Genomic DNA, 14,727 nt, shown 5'->3' with positions numbered 1-14,727 from the left:
AAAAGGTCTGAACCTTAAGGCACAGGTGGTGTGCTTGCATAACTGCAAGAGTTGCTGGTTTAAACCCTCGTCTGCTGGCTGTTGCCCTCTAAAATTAGTTTTGAACTAACTAGGTTGCGCAGTCTTGCATTGTAAAATATGACTTCCCATTCAAAGCAAAGTTTTAACTCAAAGCAAAACTGTTTTATAGCTGATTGACTTTTGAAGGTCTTAGCTCAGCCTCTGAATTTGAAACTTTTTTAGCCAGCAGCGTGTGACTGGATCTGGCCCTGCACAACAAATGTCAATGGCAGTATATGTCAAATACACTCTTACATGTTTGGCTTAATCATATCTTATACTAAGTTAATGCGCTAAAACAGCTTTGGTGGGAAATATTGTTTAGTATTTGGCTTTCCTGAAAATCAACCTTCGGCGATGTTGTTCAGAGAGGTGCATAGAAACGGTAGTATTCTTTCTGTCCTCAGTTTAGTGTGTATGACCCTGCTAAGTTTGGTTGCATGTTGCACAGTGCACAATCATTGTTCAAACTATGACTATACAAACTCTGACACACACCTCTCTCAATCTTATTTATGTGTGTCACACACTGATTCTGCTTTCTGTCTTGCACAGCTACCTTGGTCTAGGCTTGATGTCGGCAAGACTAGCTGTCTTGGGAAGAATCGAGGGACAGCCTTGTATGTGGTTTTTCAATTTGCTTTCATCGTTGCCTTTAAAGACCCTCCCCGTCCCGATAAATAAGCCATTATCTAATCTTTTAATAACATGGACCAAGATTAATTCCTTGCATGCCAGCTGTTGCTGTGATTTAGTTGATGCCTGGCTTTAAGAACTGCCATCAGTCGAATGCCCCGGATGCAGTTCTCCATGGGGATTTGCATTTTAGACATTTGAATTTTAATCAGATTTCTTTGTTGATACATTTGTTTGTTTTATCTATTTATTCTCAATGTTCACTCAATGCTTTTTTGGTTATAGGGTTGCTTTTTAGTGTGCCAACAGATGTTGGCCAATGGCCAATAGCCATAAAACCTATGTTGGAGCACAGCAATTTCAGATGCTGTGTCCCCTTACAGCATTTGACTTATATTGGAAATTGTTGGCCAAACGGCAACACCACATTAGTTCATTGTTTATTTTTTTTATAAGAGCTCTTAAAAAAGATGTAGCCTTCTCCAGCCATAGCTTCTATATATCTATATAGAGATATATCCTGCATGTGTACCAAAACATGAGCTACAGTTTGAGCTACAATTCTCAGTGCGTTCTCTGTTCTATTTTAAACAGTAGAGGGCAGCAGCACAGAGCTAATAAGTCCCTGCTTGGCCCCGGACTCTGGCCAATGGGAACATGCAGAAGTTCTGTATACTGTGAAGGGCCAAGAAAGCAGGTACAGTAAAAATAGATGAATAACTAACTTAACAATAATATTACTAATGCTAAATACCAATTGTCAAATTCACATAGAAATGTGAGACATAGATCTGTAATTCTCATTGAAAGCAACTCTAAGAAGTGGTAGATCTGTTCTATGTGCGATATTTCTATGATTCCCATTCTTAAGTTTTGTTTTTGCGTCTTTTAAGATGGCGCCGGAGAAGGCAGACGTTTTAAGTACTCCCTGCTGATTTGTTTTTTATTCATTTATTTGCGTTGTTTGTAACTTATCTGTTTACTTATTTTGTACATAATGTTGCTGCTACCGTCTGATGACTGAAAATAACTTCTAGACATCAGGACTGCGATTACTCACCACGGTCTAGCAGAATTATTTTTATCCTTTCACGACACTGACAAGCCCGACGCAAAGGATATACTGCTTCCTCAGGAACAGGCCCCGATCCCCGTGATCTGCGTGAAGAGGAGGCCGAGAAAGAGGGGCCGAAGGGCGGGAATTCGTAGGCGATCGAATAAACCCCCACTTCCCTCTATTCTGCTAGCAAACATGCAATCCTTGGAGAATAAAATCGACGAGTTACGCGGAAGATTTAACTACCAACGCGACACTAAAAACTGTAACAGCTGGCTGGTTATACGATGTACCAGCAGGATAGAACAGCGGCGTCTGGTAAGACAAGGGGCGTGGGCTATGTATTTTTGTAAATAACAGCCGGTGCATGATATCTAAGGAAGTCTCGAGCTATTGCTTGCCTGAGGTAGAGTATCTCATGATAAGCTGTAGACCACACTACCTACCGAGAGAGTTTTCATCTGTATTCTTCATAGCTCTTTACATACCACCACAATCAGAGGCTGGCATTAAGACAGCATTGAATGAGCTGTATTCCGCCAAAAGCAAACAAGAAAACGCTCACCTAGAGGCGGCACTCCTAGTATCCGGGGACTTTAATGCAGGGAAACTTAAATCCGTTTTACCAAATTTCTAGCAGCATGTTAAATGTGCAACCAGAGGAAAAAGAACTCTGGACCACCTATACTCCACACATAGAGATGCATACAAAGCTCTCCCTCGCCCTCCATTTGGCAAATCTAACCATAATTCTATCCTCCTGATTCCTGCTTACAAGCAAAAAATGACTATATCAATAAAAAAGTGGTCAGATGAAGCAGATTCTAAGCTACAGGACTGGAATATGCTCCGTGATTCCTCCGATGGCATTGAGGAGTACACAACATTAGTCTTTGGCTTCATCAATAAGTGCATAGATGACGTCGTCCCCATAGTGACCATACGTATATACCCCAACCAGAAGCCATGGATTACAGGGAGCATCCACACTGAGCTAAAGGCTAGAGCTGCCGCTTTCAAGGAGCGGGACTCTAACCCGGAAGCTTATAAGAAATCCTGTTATGCTCTCCGACGAACAATCAAACAGGCAATGCATCAATACAGGACTAAGATCGAATCGTACTATACCGACGCTCGTCGGATGTGACAGGGCTTGCAAACCATTACAGACTACAAGGGAAGCACAGCCGAGAGCTGCCCAGTGACACGAGCCTACTAGACGAGCTAAACCACTTCTATGCTCGCTTCGAGGCAAATAACACTGAAACATGCATGAGAGCACCAGCTGTTCTGGAAGACTGTGTGATCATGCTCTCCTGCAGCCGACGTGAGTAAGACCTTTAAACAGGTCAACATTCACAAGGTCGCAGGGCCAGACGGATTATCAACTGGCAAGTGTCTTCACTGACATTTTCAACCTCTCCCTGTCTGAGTCTGTAATATCAACATGTTTTAAGCATACCACCATAGTGCCTGTGCCCAAGAACACTAAGGTAACCTGCCTAAATGACTACCGACCTGTAGCACTCACGTCTGTAGCCATAAAGTGCTTTGAAAGGCTGGTCATGGCTCACATCAACACCATCATCCCAGAAATCCTAGACCCACTCAAATTTGCATACTGCCCCAACAGATTCACAGATGATGCAATCTTTATTGCACTCCACACTGCCCTTTCCCAGCTGGACAAAAGGAACACATATGTGAGAATGCTATTCATTGACTACAGCTTAGCGTTCAACACCATAGTGCCCTCAAAGCTCATCAATAAGGTAAGGACCCTGGGACTAAACACCTCCTTCTGCAACTGGATCCTGGACATCCTGACGCGTCGTCCCCAGGTGGTAAGGGTAGGTAACAACACATCCACCACGCTGATCCTTAACACAGGGGCCCCTCAGTGGTGTGTGCTCAGTCCCCTCCTGTCCTCCCTGTTCACTCATGACTGCACGGCCATGACTCCAACACCATCATTACATTTGCAGATGACATGACAGTGTTAGGCCTGATCAACGACGAGACAACCTATAAGGAGGAGGTCAGAGACCTGGCCGTGTGGTGCCAGGACAACAACCTCTCCCTCAATGTGATCAAGACAAAGGAGATGATTGTGGACTACAGGAAAAAGAGGACCAAGAACGCCCTCATTCTCATCGACGGGGCTGCAGTGGAGCAGGTTGAGAGCTTCAAGTTCCTTGGCGTCCACATCACCAACAAATTAACACGATCCAAGCACACCAAGACAGTCGTGAAGTAGGAATGACAAAACCTTTTCCCCCTCAGGAGACTGAAAAGATTTGGCATAGGTCCTCAGAAGGTTCTACAGCTGCACCATTGAGAGACTGGTTGCATCACTGCCTGGTATGGCAACTGCTCGGCCTCTGACCGCAAGGCACTACAGAGGGTAGTGCAAATGGCCAAGTACATTACCAGGGCCAAGCTTCCTGCCATCCAGGACCTCTATACCAGGCGGTGTCAGAGGAAGGCCCTAAATTGTCAACGACTCCAGCCCCCCTAGTCATAGACTGTTCTCTCTGCTACCGCACGGCAAGCGGTACCGGAGAGCCAAGTCTAGGTCCAAGAGGCTTCTAAACAGCTTCTATCCACAAGCCATAAGACTCCTGAACATCTAGTCAAATGGCTACCCAGACTATTTGCATTGCCCCTCTCCCCCTCTTTACACCACTGCTACTCTCTGTTGTCATCTATGCATAGTCACTTTAATTACTCTACCTACATGTACATACTACCTCAACTAACCGGTGCCCCCGCACATTGACTCTGTATTGGTACCCCCCTGTATATTGGCGGGTAGCCTAGTGGTTAGAGCGTTGTACTAGTAACCGAAAGGTTGCAAGATCTAATCCCGAGCTGACAAGGTAAAAATCTGTTCTGACCCTGAACAATGCAGTTAACCAACTGTTCCTAGGCCGTCATTGAAAATAAGAATGTTTTTCTTAACTGACTTGCCTAGTTAAATAAAGGTAAAATAAAAAATACAAATAGTCTCACTGTTGTTATTTTACTGCTGCTCTTGTTACTTATATCTCTTATTCTTATCCGTATTTTTTTGAATTTGCAATGTTGGTTAGGGGCTTTTAAGTAAGCATTTCACTGTAAGGTCTACACCTGTTGTATTCGCCGCATGTGACTAATACAATTTGATTTGATTTGGACTTTTAGTTTCATACACCAGCTGAAAATACTATATTTTTGGTTAATATTGAAAATATATTTCACAGCGGTTTAGGTGGTACAATGATTTTCTATCCTCTACACAATTGCTTGTTTTGTCACTAACTGAAATTAGGCGAACTATTAGAATTTTAGCAAACAGGAAACGGTGGATCGATTTCTGCATATTGCACCTTTAATAAACAATTCATTGCCTTCTATAGACAGTGCATAACCTGACCATTTGCTTGTGTATTAAGTTTTGTTTCTGTTTCAGGAGAGCCCATTTGAGTCCTGCCTTAGGAAAGTGGAGAAGTTGCTGTTTCAGAAGGTGAAGAAGGCAGAAGAAGCCAAAGATATTGAATTCTATGCCTTTTCATACTACTGACAGAGCTGTGGATCTGGGCGCTATTGGTAGGAACCCTACCGACCTTTTGCCACTTCAGTTGGTGTAAAAGAATATGCTGCTTTGTTTAATGATATCTTCATATAGTAATTTAATGTTCTATTCTAATCTCCCCTTTCACTCAGATGAGAAAACAGGAGGGACTATAAAAGTCAGCGATTACATTGATGCTGCTAAAAGTGGTAAGACAGCGCCCTCATGCTGCAGTTGTGTACTGTATGTGGTTCGCTGCTACTGAACTGAATATGAACTTGACTTATCCCTTTTAATAAATTCTTGCAAGAACGGAATGACAGTTATTCCCAGAGAGAATCCTTTCCTTTGTCTGGATCTAACCTACATCTCTCGGATGCTGCAAGAGCTTGGTTTTCCCAAAGAAAAAGTATTTAAGGTGAGAACCAAATGCAAAGAAATGCCATTTATCATTCAATCGAAATCAATACATTTCCATGGGTCTGCATCCGATGGTCAAGGAAGTGATTTGTGTGTGCTTTCAGCAGGCGAGGAAGATTGATGAAGTGGAGACTAGTTGGGCTCTGGGGGCAACTTTCCACTACATAGAGTCCCTCCAGTCAGTGAGCTGCCAGTTTCACCTCACTTGTTGCTGCCATGACATGCCAGTGCTTTTCTGTGCTGCAAAGTACACTCAGGCCATTTTCCCAAAGTGATTGCACAGAGAAAAAGTACAAAGTTTCCCGAATGTTAGTTTATTTTACCAGTTGCCTTTGGATGTTTGACTTTATTTTTGCAGGCGTGGTTTGTTTATACTTAATGAATGTTGGTTGTGTAATAAAGCACATGCCACTGCTGTAGTTTAAAATAGCATGACCAGATAAATATTTGATATTTGAATATAACATTGTGCTAAAATGTCATTTTCTGTGTACAATTCAGAATTAACTGGGTTAATGAAGGCATATGTATTTTGAATAAAATAAAACAATTTATATTCCACATCTTTATTAAATTATTCTGCTCAGACAAACCAAGCCACTGACATTTCCACTATAAACAGATGAATGTTCTAATCTTTAAAATGTTACATTAGGGACTCATAGGAATGCATCACACCACTCTCTCAGGCACTGGGAGCAGGATGTAGCATTCCTGGTATTGGCTCCGCTGGTGTCTTTCAGCCACTCAGTGAACAGCTCCCCATCCTTCCGCAGCAGCAGGTACTGACCCAGAACCACAAAGGCCTAAAGGAGATGCAGCAGTTATCCTACATATTACTTTGTTGCAGTGGGCCTGCCCTTAAGTGCAGGTCAGTACTGTGGTGCTACTGTCCATGGTGGGAAAATCATCAAAACAAGCCTTGTCCTGGGGACCATTTACCAGTCCCCATTTGCCACGAAGCCAACGCCTTGACAACTTAAGGTGCAGGAGCTCCACAATACTTGACCTAACGTTAACATTCTAAGAGGTCATTTTAAAAAATCTAGTCTAGAATGCATAGCATGTGAAGCGCTGTAAAAAACGAACAAATTTACTCTGTCAAAACCTTGCTCCTCCAGTTTTTTTCCCAAGACCTTGCCAATTCCCGACAGTGCAGTCACCGGTTTATCGCCCATGGGTTCTGCAACGAAATCTCTGTGCTTCTGAGAAGTGGTCGACATTTCTGGAAGAGACAGCTGCGCAATGATGGTCTAGTAGTCAAACAACTATGCTGTCTGTGCTAACTCACTCTAATAACATTCGCTCTAGGCGTGTCTGTGAGCCATATGGTACCTACAGCTTCCAGTTAATATTTCAGTAGGCATATGTTGAAATAACTTACACTATTGTATTTCACGTCCTTACCCGAGACAACGGACACACTGGCCTTCACTAATTGTTACCACGCGTTTATGATTTGACGGATCACGTGCTATAAAAGTGCGCGAATGTACGCACTAAAACACCTGTAGATAATGAAATGAGATTGACGATAGGCTACTGATGGTAGGTGGGGATTGATGGTCTGTTTACATAGCAGGTTAGGAGAACTAACAGCAGGTTAGGTGAAATAACGTAGCAGGTAAGGATAATGAGGTTAATGTTAGGAAATGGCATAGACGGCGCATAAGTTTCAAGTTTGGAATCTTATTTTGACCATAAACATTCACCTTTATAATAAAGCATTCCATGCATCATCACATTTGCAGACTTATGTAAGAAACCATTATATTCATAATGTGATGAGTAGATTGGATAGTCATAATTTAGGCTATAATATAACTCGATCACTGTTCGCAAACAGACCGTTCAATGCATGGCTGAGTGCATATAGCCTGGGATCATCAACTAGATTCAGCAGAGCACAGATTTTTACTTGAGCGGATTGTCAGGAGGCCTGAACATAATTACAAATATTTGTCAACTGCAAATTGACAGCAAAAAACCCAAACGGACTAAAACAGAATGTCAAACCATGCTTACATTTGTATACGATCACATACTGTATATCTCTATTATGTGTGGGAATACTTTGGAACAGATTTTACAGTATTTTATGTCCAACAATAAAACATTCCTCAGAGGAGGAAGGGGAGGACCATCCTCAGTGAATTTCATATTTCATTAAAGGAAAACATTGAAAAAGTTATCCTTTTTAGATTAAACTATACTAAATATATTCACGTCACAAACTAATTGATTAAAACATAGTGTTTTGCAATGAAGGTCTACAGTAGCCTCAACAGCACTCTGTAGGGTAGTGTAAAGAAATGCTATTTCTTATGCAGGTGACCAGCCTACTGCTAATACATGGCTACAACTCACAGTAAAGCCTGTGGGGTCCCCTACAGGATAGCTCCCACATTACACACTAACTGCCAAACCAGCGCACACACATAATCTCCTTTCTAGCCGAACATTGTGTGCCCGAAGAGGATTCTACGATGACGGACAGACAACTGAGCCAATGGCGGAAGACTACAGACTACACCCAGCCTGAACCAATCCAAAGATCCGATCTTCTAGAATCAACCTACTTTCTGTTCCACATATAAGGGGTGTGCTGACTGTTAACGGCCTCTTTCCTGCTGTTCCATACGAGCTAACGGAAGAGCCGTAATTACGCTGTACTAGATATCTTCACTCTGAATAAACTGTCGCTTGTCATACAATTTACCACTTTGTCTGAATCGATCCTTGACCGGCTCACCCATCTACATATCAAATTACTAACAGTAGCACCATGGTGTAGCCGGAGGACAGCTATCTTCCTTTTTCCTCTTGCCAGTACATTGACTTCAATACAAAACCTAGGAGGCTCTTGGTTGTCACCCAATTCCATAGACTTACACAGCAATTATGACAACTTCCGGAGGACGTTCTCCAACCTGTCAGACCTCTTGCAACATGAACTGACATGTTGTCCACCAAATCAAAGGATCAGAATCTGGTACTGAAAGCATATGCTACAGATAGTTAGTTCTGCATAAAATGTGGTGACTCAAAGAGAGAGAAAGACAGTTTAACAAATTCATTTCTTCAAAAATGAAGGAGAAGTGTGAGAGATGTAATTTTGTTCACTTTCAGTTTGACTTATTTAGCTAGCAAATGAGGCTGGCTAGTTTAGCTACTCAAACACCTGGCTCAAACAGAGGGATGCTATGTTAGCTAGCTGGCTACAACTATCCAACACAACACTGGAACTCTTCCAAGTCAAAGCTTTTGGTTTTATTAATTTATTGCCACCGGGGCCCACCGGTCTAACTGCTAACTGACTATAAGCTGTAAGGTTACTGCATGACTGTAGCAGGTTTACTAACGAATTTGCTCTATTAGCTATGTTGATTAAGATGTTACATTAGCTAATATGGGGACAACGATGTAGGCTGTGTGTAGCGGTTATGACATGGATTGGCTTGGAAAGTTTTTTTTTTGCCTGGTCACATACAGCTGATGTGTTGTTCATTGAAGTCCACAAGCGAAGGGAAAGGTGAGAGGAGGAGAGTGCATAGAGGCTAGAATTAATACAATGTGGCTGCTATGAAAGTGAACTATGTTTGTGTGATCAGGGTGTATTCATTCTGCCGATTCTGTTGAAAAACATTTCTGAAACAGAAGAAAACGTAACGGGGATAAAATACCTGAATTTGTCCAATAGAAACTCTCGTTTGCAACTGTTGAAATACTGATTACACCCTAGATATGCTAGATGCAGGCAATCAGTGTTTAAACCCTTTACAGTGAAGATATGTGAAGTTGTTTGGATTTTTACGAATTATCTTTGAAAGACAGGGTCCTGAAAAATGGAATTTTCTTTTCTTGCTGAGTTAATTTAAATATTTTTTTATTTTATCTTTTGCTCAGAAAACTTGGGGTGCTAAATAAAATCACCAGCGGGTCAAATTCGGCACGCAGCCGCCAGTTAGAGAACCCTGGCGTGTAGCGTAGAATGAGCCTAGGCTATAGGCTATACAAGCTACGTTTCTTCTTTGTATGGTAAACATTGTGTCTTTTATAAACACATTTCAGGCAATTCTATTACACTTTGTATGACTGGAGACATGAACATAATATTGTTTAATTAAACATATTCAGGGTAGACTACTCTGCTGACACTGACAAACAGATCAATAAAAACGACATTATCCATAGGTCTATGAGAAGGAGAGGCACAACTTTGATAATGATTGAATTGGCTATGCACAGTGCGCTTGCCGGGGATGCCTATGCTCTCCGGCTGGTGCCAAGAGGCTATACTGTTGTTCTCACAATTAAGTTGCATTTTTTTGCAACTAAAAGAGAGATTACAGTCGTTTCATTGTCTTCTCTTTACAGCAATACACTACATATCACTGACAGTCGCAAGTCAACAATAATCTATTTGGTATTTGCAGTGAGCGCTGCGTTTCTTTCCAACTGTAGGTAATACAATTTAAAACAATCCACATTGTATTTTTTTTTTTTAAAGAGGCTAATGATCCTCTGGCCAAATCATGCTTTAGTAGGCTAGCCTATTTGAATGATTTAATGTATTTCTGTATAGACAGGAGAAGGCTAATTAGGTTATATAATTTGGCAATGTATTTGAATTTCCTTTTGGGAAGCGCTTAGCTTCAACTACCCGTATGGACGCGTCGACTATTGGAAAGTGTTTAGGCCAAAGACAGGTTTAGAAACTCTGTGGTTAGGTTTATCTACAATGCTAGTCGTCAACAACTGTTGTCCCCGACACTATCACTAGATGGCGCTGTAAGACGATCTAGCCACAACGAAGCGGAAACAGACCATCATTCCCGATCTTATAGCTAAATGGCCCCGACATACCATAAATCAGTACCATAACCATTGAGCTATAAAATAACACTCATAACAAGTGTAAGTAGCTAGATTATACCAAACATTATAATTCCACTTCTGTCTGTGACTATACTATTACAGAACATTACGACGTCGACATCGACGCGACGCTTGCTCTAGATCTGACGTCAAGACGTTTTCTTTTTCGCACAGATTGACCAATAAGAGACAAGTGCGAACACACTCCCCTCCCATCAATCCAAACTGATAAAATTAAGGGGTGTGTTTGAGGAAGTTTTTTTTCCTTCTACGAACCAACTGTCTGCCACCAAGGGCTATCAGGCGTGGATCTTCTCAACTCAACTTCTAATCAATTCAAACCTTGCACAAATTCGGGTAGAGTTTATCTGAAGCTATGAGCAGCCCACTGAGTGATCATGAAAAGAGAAAACAGATCAGCGTGCGTGGCATTGCAGGGTTGGGCGATGTCGTAGAAATCAAGAAAAGTTTCAACAGGCATCTTCACTTCACTCTTGTCAAAGATCGCAATGTAGCCACCCCTCGGGATTACTACTTCGCCCTGGCTCACACAGTCAGGGACCACCTCGTTGGGAGATGGATCCGCACTCAGCAATATTATTATGAAAAAGATCCAAAGGTAAAGGCGAAAACATCTCCCGAAAGTATACAGGAAGTGTATGGGATTCGGTTTCCTTGTTACTTTGTTGCACATGCAATGTGTCCAGTTGCATTTTGAAATCAGTGGTTATTTGTATTGTTGGTCTGCTCTTCATGCAAGTTTCTGCAAGTTTCTATTTGATTATTCCCAGATGTGTAGAAGAGGATACCCAATTTACTGCAAAGAGTTGTTTCCATAGACTGTATGAAAAATCATTATTTTGTTCAAAATTGTATCAGCTTCCTAGTGGTGGCTGCAACCTGGTCTCAGAGCATTTCATAATATTCTGTACGTAAATCCGAAACACTTCATTTAGTGTACGTTACTTTTCATATTGTATGTATTAATTTGTGAATGTCCATCTCCCATTTCGTATATATTGTAATGACCTGACTAGATCATAAATGAACAATTGTCCAGACAGAGGCTTGAGTTTGCGAATTGACGGTTTATTGAACCAACTTTACACAGGCTACTGTTTGGGCCGTAGCACACGCCAAATAGATGACAGATAACCCACAAGCCAATCGTGACCTTCTCTTGTGAAGCCCAGACGTAAGAGAGAGAGAACAAAGGCTGAACCTGGTCTTAACTTCCAATGCCCAACCCCCCTCCACGCCACTCCGCCAACCACCAGGATGCCCGGCATCAGAACATTCCAGGCATTCCCGTGATTGGCAGATAGCAGGTTGATTGACATGTCAGACCCCGCGAACACCACAACCACCTCCTAGCCTAGGACATAACACACAGCTGTCTGTGCGGGTCGCTACACAGCCCCCCACCACAAAGTCCCTCGTCCCCGAGGGAACAAACAAAGTATCTGAAGCGACCCGGAGGTCTCCTTTGCCTGCGTGGCCGTGATGGTCGCAGAGTGCCCCTCTGGGAACCAGGGGATGAAGGCAGAGATATGGGGGACAAGGAAGCGGGAACGGGTAATACAGTCCGTGGTTCTGGGGAACCACGAGGTGACAAAGGGGGGGAGACAGGGGGAGTGGGCTGTCTGGAGCCTTGTCTGCGGCACCTGAGGGTGGGTGCCTGGAGAATGTCATTGCCAGAGAGGGGAATTGTGGGGGTTCCTGGGGTTTGGGAGAAGAGGCCCCTCTGTATGGGGCTAACCTGTCCCGGTGCAGTGCCACCTTTCTCCCCCTGGGAGGAAGCTGCACCCGTACACAACCTCCCTACCCTCTCCAGGACACTGCAGGGTCCCACCCAGTGACTGTCCAACTTGGGGCATCTGCCTTTTTTTCCTTAGGGGCTGTAGACCCAGACCAGCTCCCCAGCCACAAAGTGCCTTCCCCGGGTGTGCACGTCATAGTTCCTTTTCTGCCTCACACCTGCATTCACCAGCTGCTCTCTGGCGAAGGTGTGGGCTGTCTCCAGGCGGTCCTGGAGTCTCCGGGCATACTCCGGCCCCGGAGGAACATGAGGGCTATCCAGGGGGCCGACCAAACGCCATCTCCGCAGGGGTGCGGATCTCTCCCCAGCATGAGGAGGGCAGGCGTGCAGGAGGTGGAGTCTTGGACAGCGGAGCGGCATGCCATGAGGACCATAGGCAGGTGCTTGTCCCAGTCACGCTGGTGTTTGGAAGAGACGATGGCCAGCTGCTGTCCAAGCGTTTTGTTGAAGCGCTCCACAAGGCCATCACTTTGAGGATGGAGAGGAGAAGTGCGGGTCTTGTGCATACCCAGCCTCTCACACATGGTGGCGAACACACGGGACTCAAAGTTTCTGCCTTGGTCGCTGTGGATGGACTCTGCAGCTCCAAACCTGCTGAACATCCCCGCTGTCAGGGCGTCGACGATGGTCTCTGCCTCCTGGTCAGGCAGAGCATAGGCCTCGGGCCATTTTGTGAAATAGTCCATGGCCGTGAGCACCCAGCGGTTTCCACTGTCTGTGGTGGGGAACGGCCCAACTACATCCACTCCCACCCTCTCCATGGGAGCCCCCACTGGGAACTGTTGGAGCTGAGCATGAGAGCGGCCTGGGGGCCCTTTCTCGCTGTGCAGTTGTCACAGCGGCGACAAAAGTCCTCCACATCCCTCTTGTGCTGCCCCCAGTAGAAGCCCTGACGGAGACGGCGCAGTGTTTTTGTGACCCCAAAGTGTCCAGTCCCCACCCCCATGAGTACTCTGGAGCACAGCCTCCCGCAATGCTTTTGGACCACCACCTGCCACCTCTCCTCTCCCGTAGCTGACTCCTTCCATGCCCGCTGTAGCACGCCATCAGCCAGCCGCAGTCTCTCAAACTTCGACCACAACCCTTTGGTCGCGAGTGAGAGCGCTGTCACCTCTTCCCATGGTGGCCTCACCTGCGCCTCTACCCACTGTAGCACTGGCTGTAGGTCTGTGTCCCGTCCCTGCTGCTGCCGCCATTCAGCCACGTCGACAGTCTGCAGCTCACAGCAGACAGGCCCGCTCGCCCGACACACTGTGGCACAGACACCCTCCTCTGCCCGCAGCTCTCTCCCGTCCCTCTCTCCGTTCACAGTGGCGGCAGCCGTCTGCAGTACAGGGCCGACGGGACATGGCGTCGGCGTTGGAGTGGCGTGCCCCTGCCCTGTGCACCACCGTGAAGTCATACGGCTGAAGCTCCTCCAACCAGCGTGCCACCTGCCCCTCTGGCTCTCTGAAAGACATGAGCCACTGGAGAGCAGAGTGGTCAGTCCTTACAGTAAAGGGCAGACCACCCAGGTAGTACTTGAAGTGTTTGACGGAAGCCACAACAGCCAAGAGCTCCCGCCGGGTGACACAGTAGCGGCGCTCATGTTTGTCAAATGTTTTGCTGAAGTACGCCACCACTCTCTCCCCTCTGGCCCCACCTGGGCCAGCACCCCACCCATGCCCACATTGCTCGCGTCTGTGTCCAGGATAAAGGGCAAGGTGAGGTCAGGGGGCGAGCACGGGGCCTCGATCAGTGCACGTTTGAGGGTGTTGAATGCCTCCTCACACTCCACTGTCCAAGTGAAAGCCTTGTCCTTCGGCAGCAGGCGGTTCAGTGGAGCAGCAACGCTTGAGAAGCCCCGTACAAACCTCCTGTAGTACGAGGCCAGGCCCAGGAAGCTCTTCAGCTGACGCTGGTCGGTGGGGTGGGCCAGTCTCTGACAGCCCCTACCTTGTCCTCCATGGTGCTGATCCCCTCCTTCCCCACTCGGTGGCCCAAGAAGGACACCTCTCTCCTCATGAAGTGGCACTTCTCGGGGTGGAGCTTCAGACCTGCGGCAGCCACCCTCTCCAGCACACGCCGTAGCGCCCCCAGGGCTGACTGGAAGGAGCTGCCATGGGCCAGGATGTCATCGAGGTATACCAGACACTGCTGTCGGGGATGCCATCCAGCACCCTGTCCATCAAACGCTCAAAAGTAGCTGGAGCGTTGCACAGGCCAAAGCACAGGACCTTGAACTGCCAGTGTCCTCTGTTAGTGGAGAACGCAGTTTTGGCTCTGGCCTCTGGGGAGAGGGGCACCTGCCAGTAGCCACTGCGG

At 45.5% G+C, this 14,727-nt stretch overlaps 2 protein-coding genes and 1 pseudogene across 2 annotated transcripts in view; 2 read left to right on the top strand and 1 right to left on the bottom strand.

Annotated features, from left to right (window-relative positions):
- The window catches only part of LOC115135208 (ectonucleoside triphosphate diphosphohydrolase 6-like), a 38,611-nt pseudogene extending 32,324 nt beyond the window's left edge, over positions 1-6,287 (top strand).
- A 1-nt stretch (position 6,288) lies between these two features.
- On the bottom strand, positions 6,289-7,194 carry LOC115135209 (barrier-to-autointegration factor-like). The gene is made up of 3 exons (XM_029669656.2): positions 7,134-7,194; positions 6,824-6,951; positions 6,289-6,532 (listed from the first exon to the last, which is right to left on the bottom strand). The coding sequence occupies exons 2-3, from the start codon at positions 6,947-6,949 to the stop codon at positions 6,386-6,388; spliced, it is 273 nt and encodes a 90-aa protein (XP_029525516.1). The 5' UTR covers positions 6,950-6,951; positions 7,134-7,194; the 3' UTR covers positions 6,289-6,385.
- A 3,659-nt stretch (positions 7,195-10,853) lies between these two features.
- Positions 10,854-14,727, top strand: part of pygb (phosphorylase, glycogen; brain) — a 28,112-nt gene continuing 24,238 nt past the window's right edge. Inside the window, exon 1 of the mRNA XM_029669643.2 lies at positions 10,854-11,223. Within this exon, the coding sequence (XP_029525503.1) occupies positions 10,981-11,223 (243 nt within the window). The 5' untranslated portion in view covers positions 10,854-10,980. The remainder of the gene's footprint in view (positions 11,224-14,727) is intronic.

The sequence above is a fragment of the Oncorhynchus nerka genome, linkage group LG10 (genome assembly GCF_034236695.1).
Source record: "Oncorhynchus nerka isolate Pitt River linkage group LG10, Oner_Uvic_2.0, whole genome shotgun sequence".
In the NCBI taxonomy this organism is placed as follows: domain Eukaryota; kingdom Metazoa; phylum Chordata; class Actinopteri; order Salmoniformes; family Salmonidae; genus Oncorhynchus; species Oncorhynchus nerka.
The sequence above is the reverse complement of the archived record's forward strand: the minus strand, read 5'-3'. Positions and strand labels throughout refer to the sequence as shown.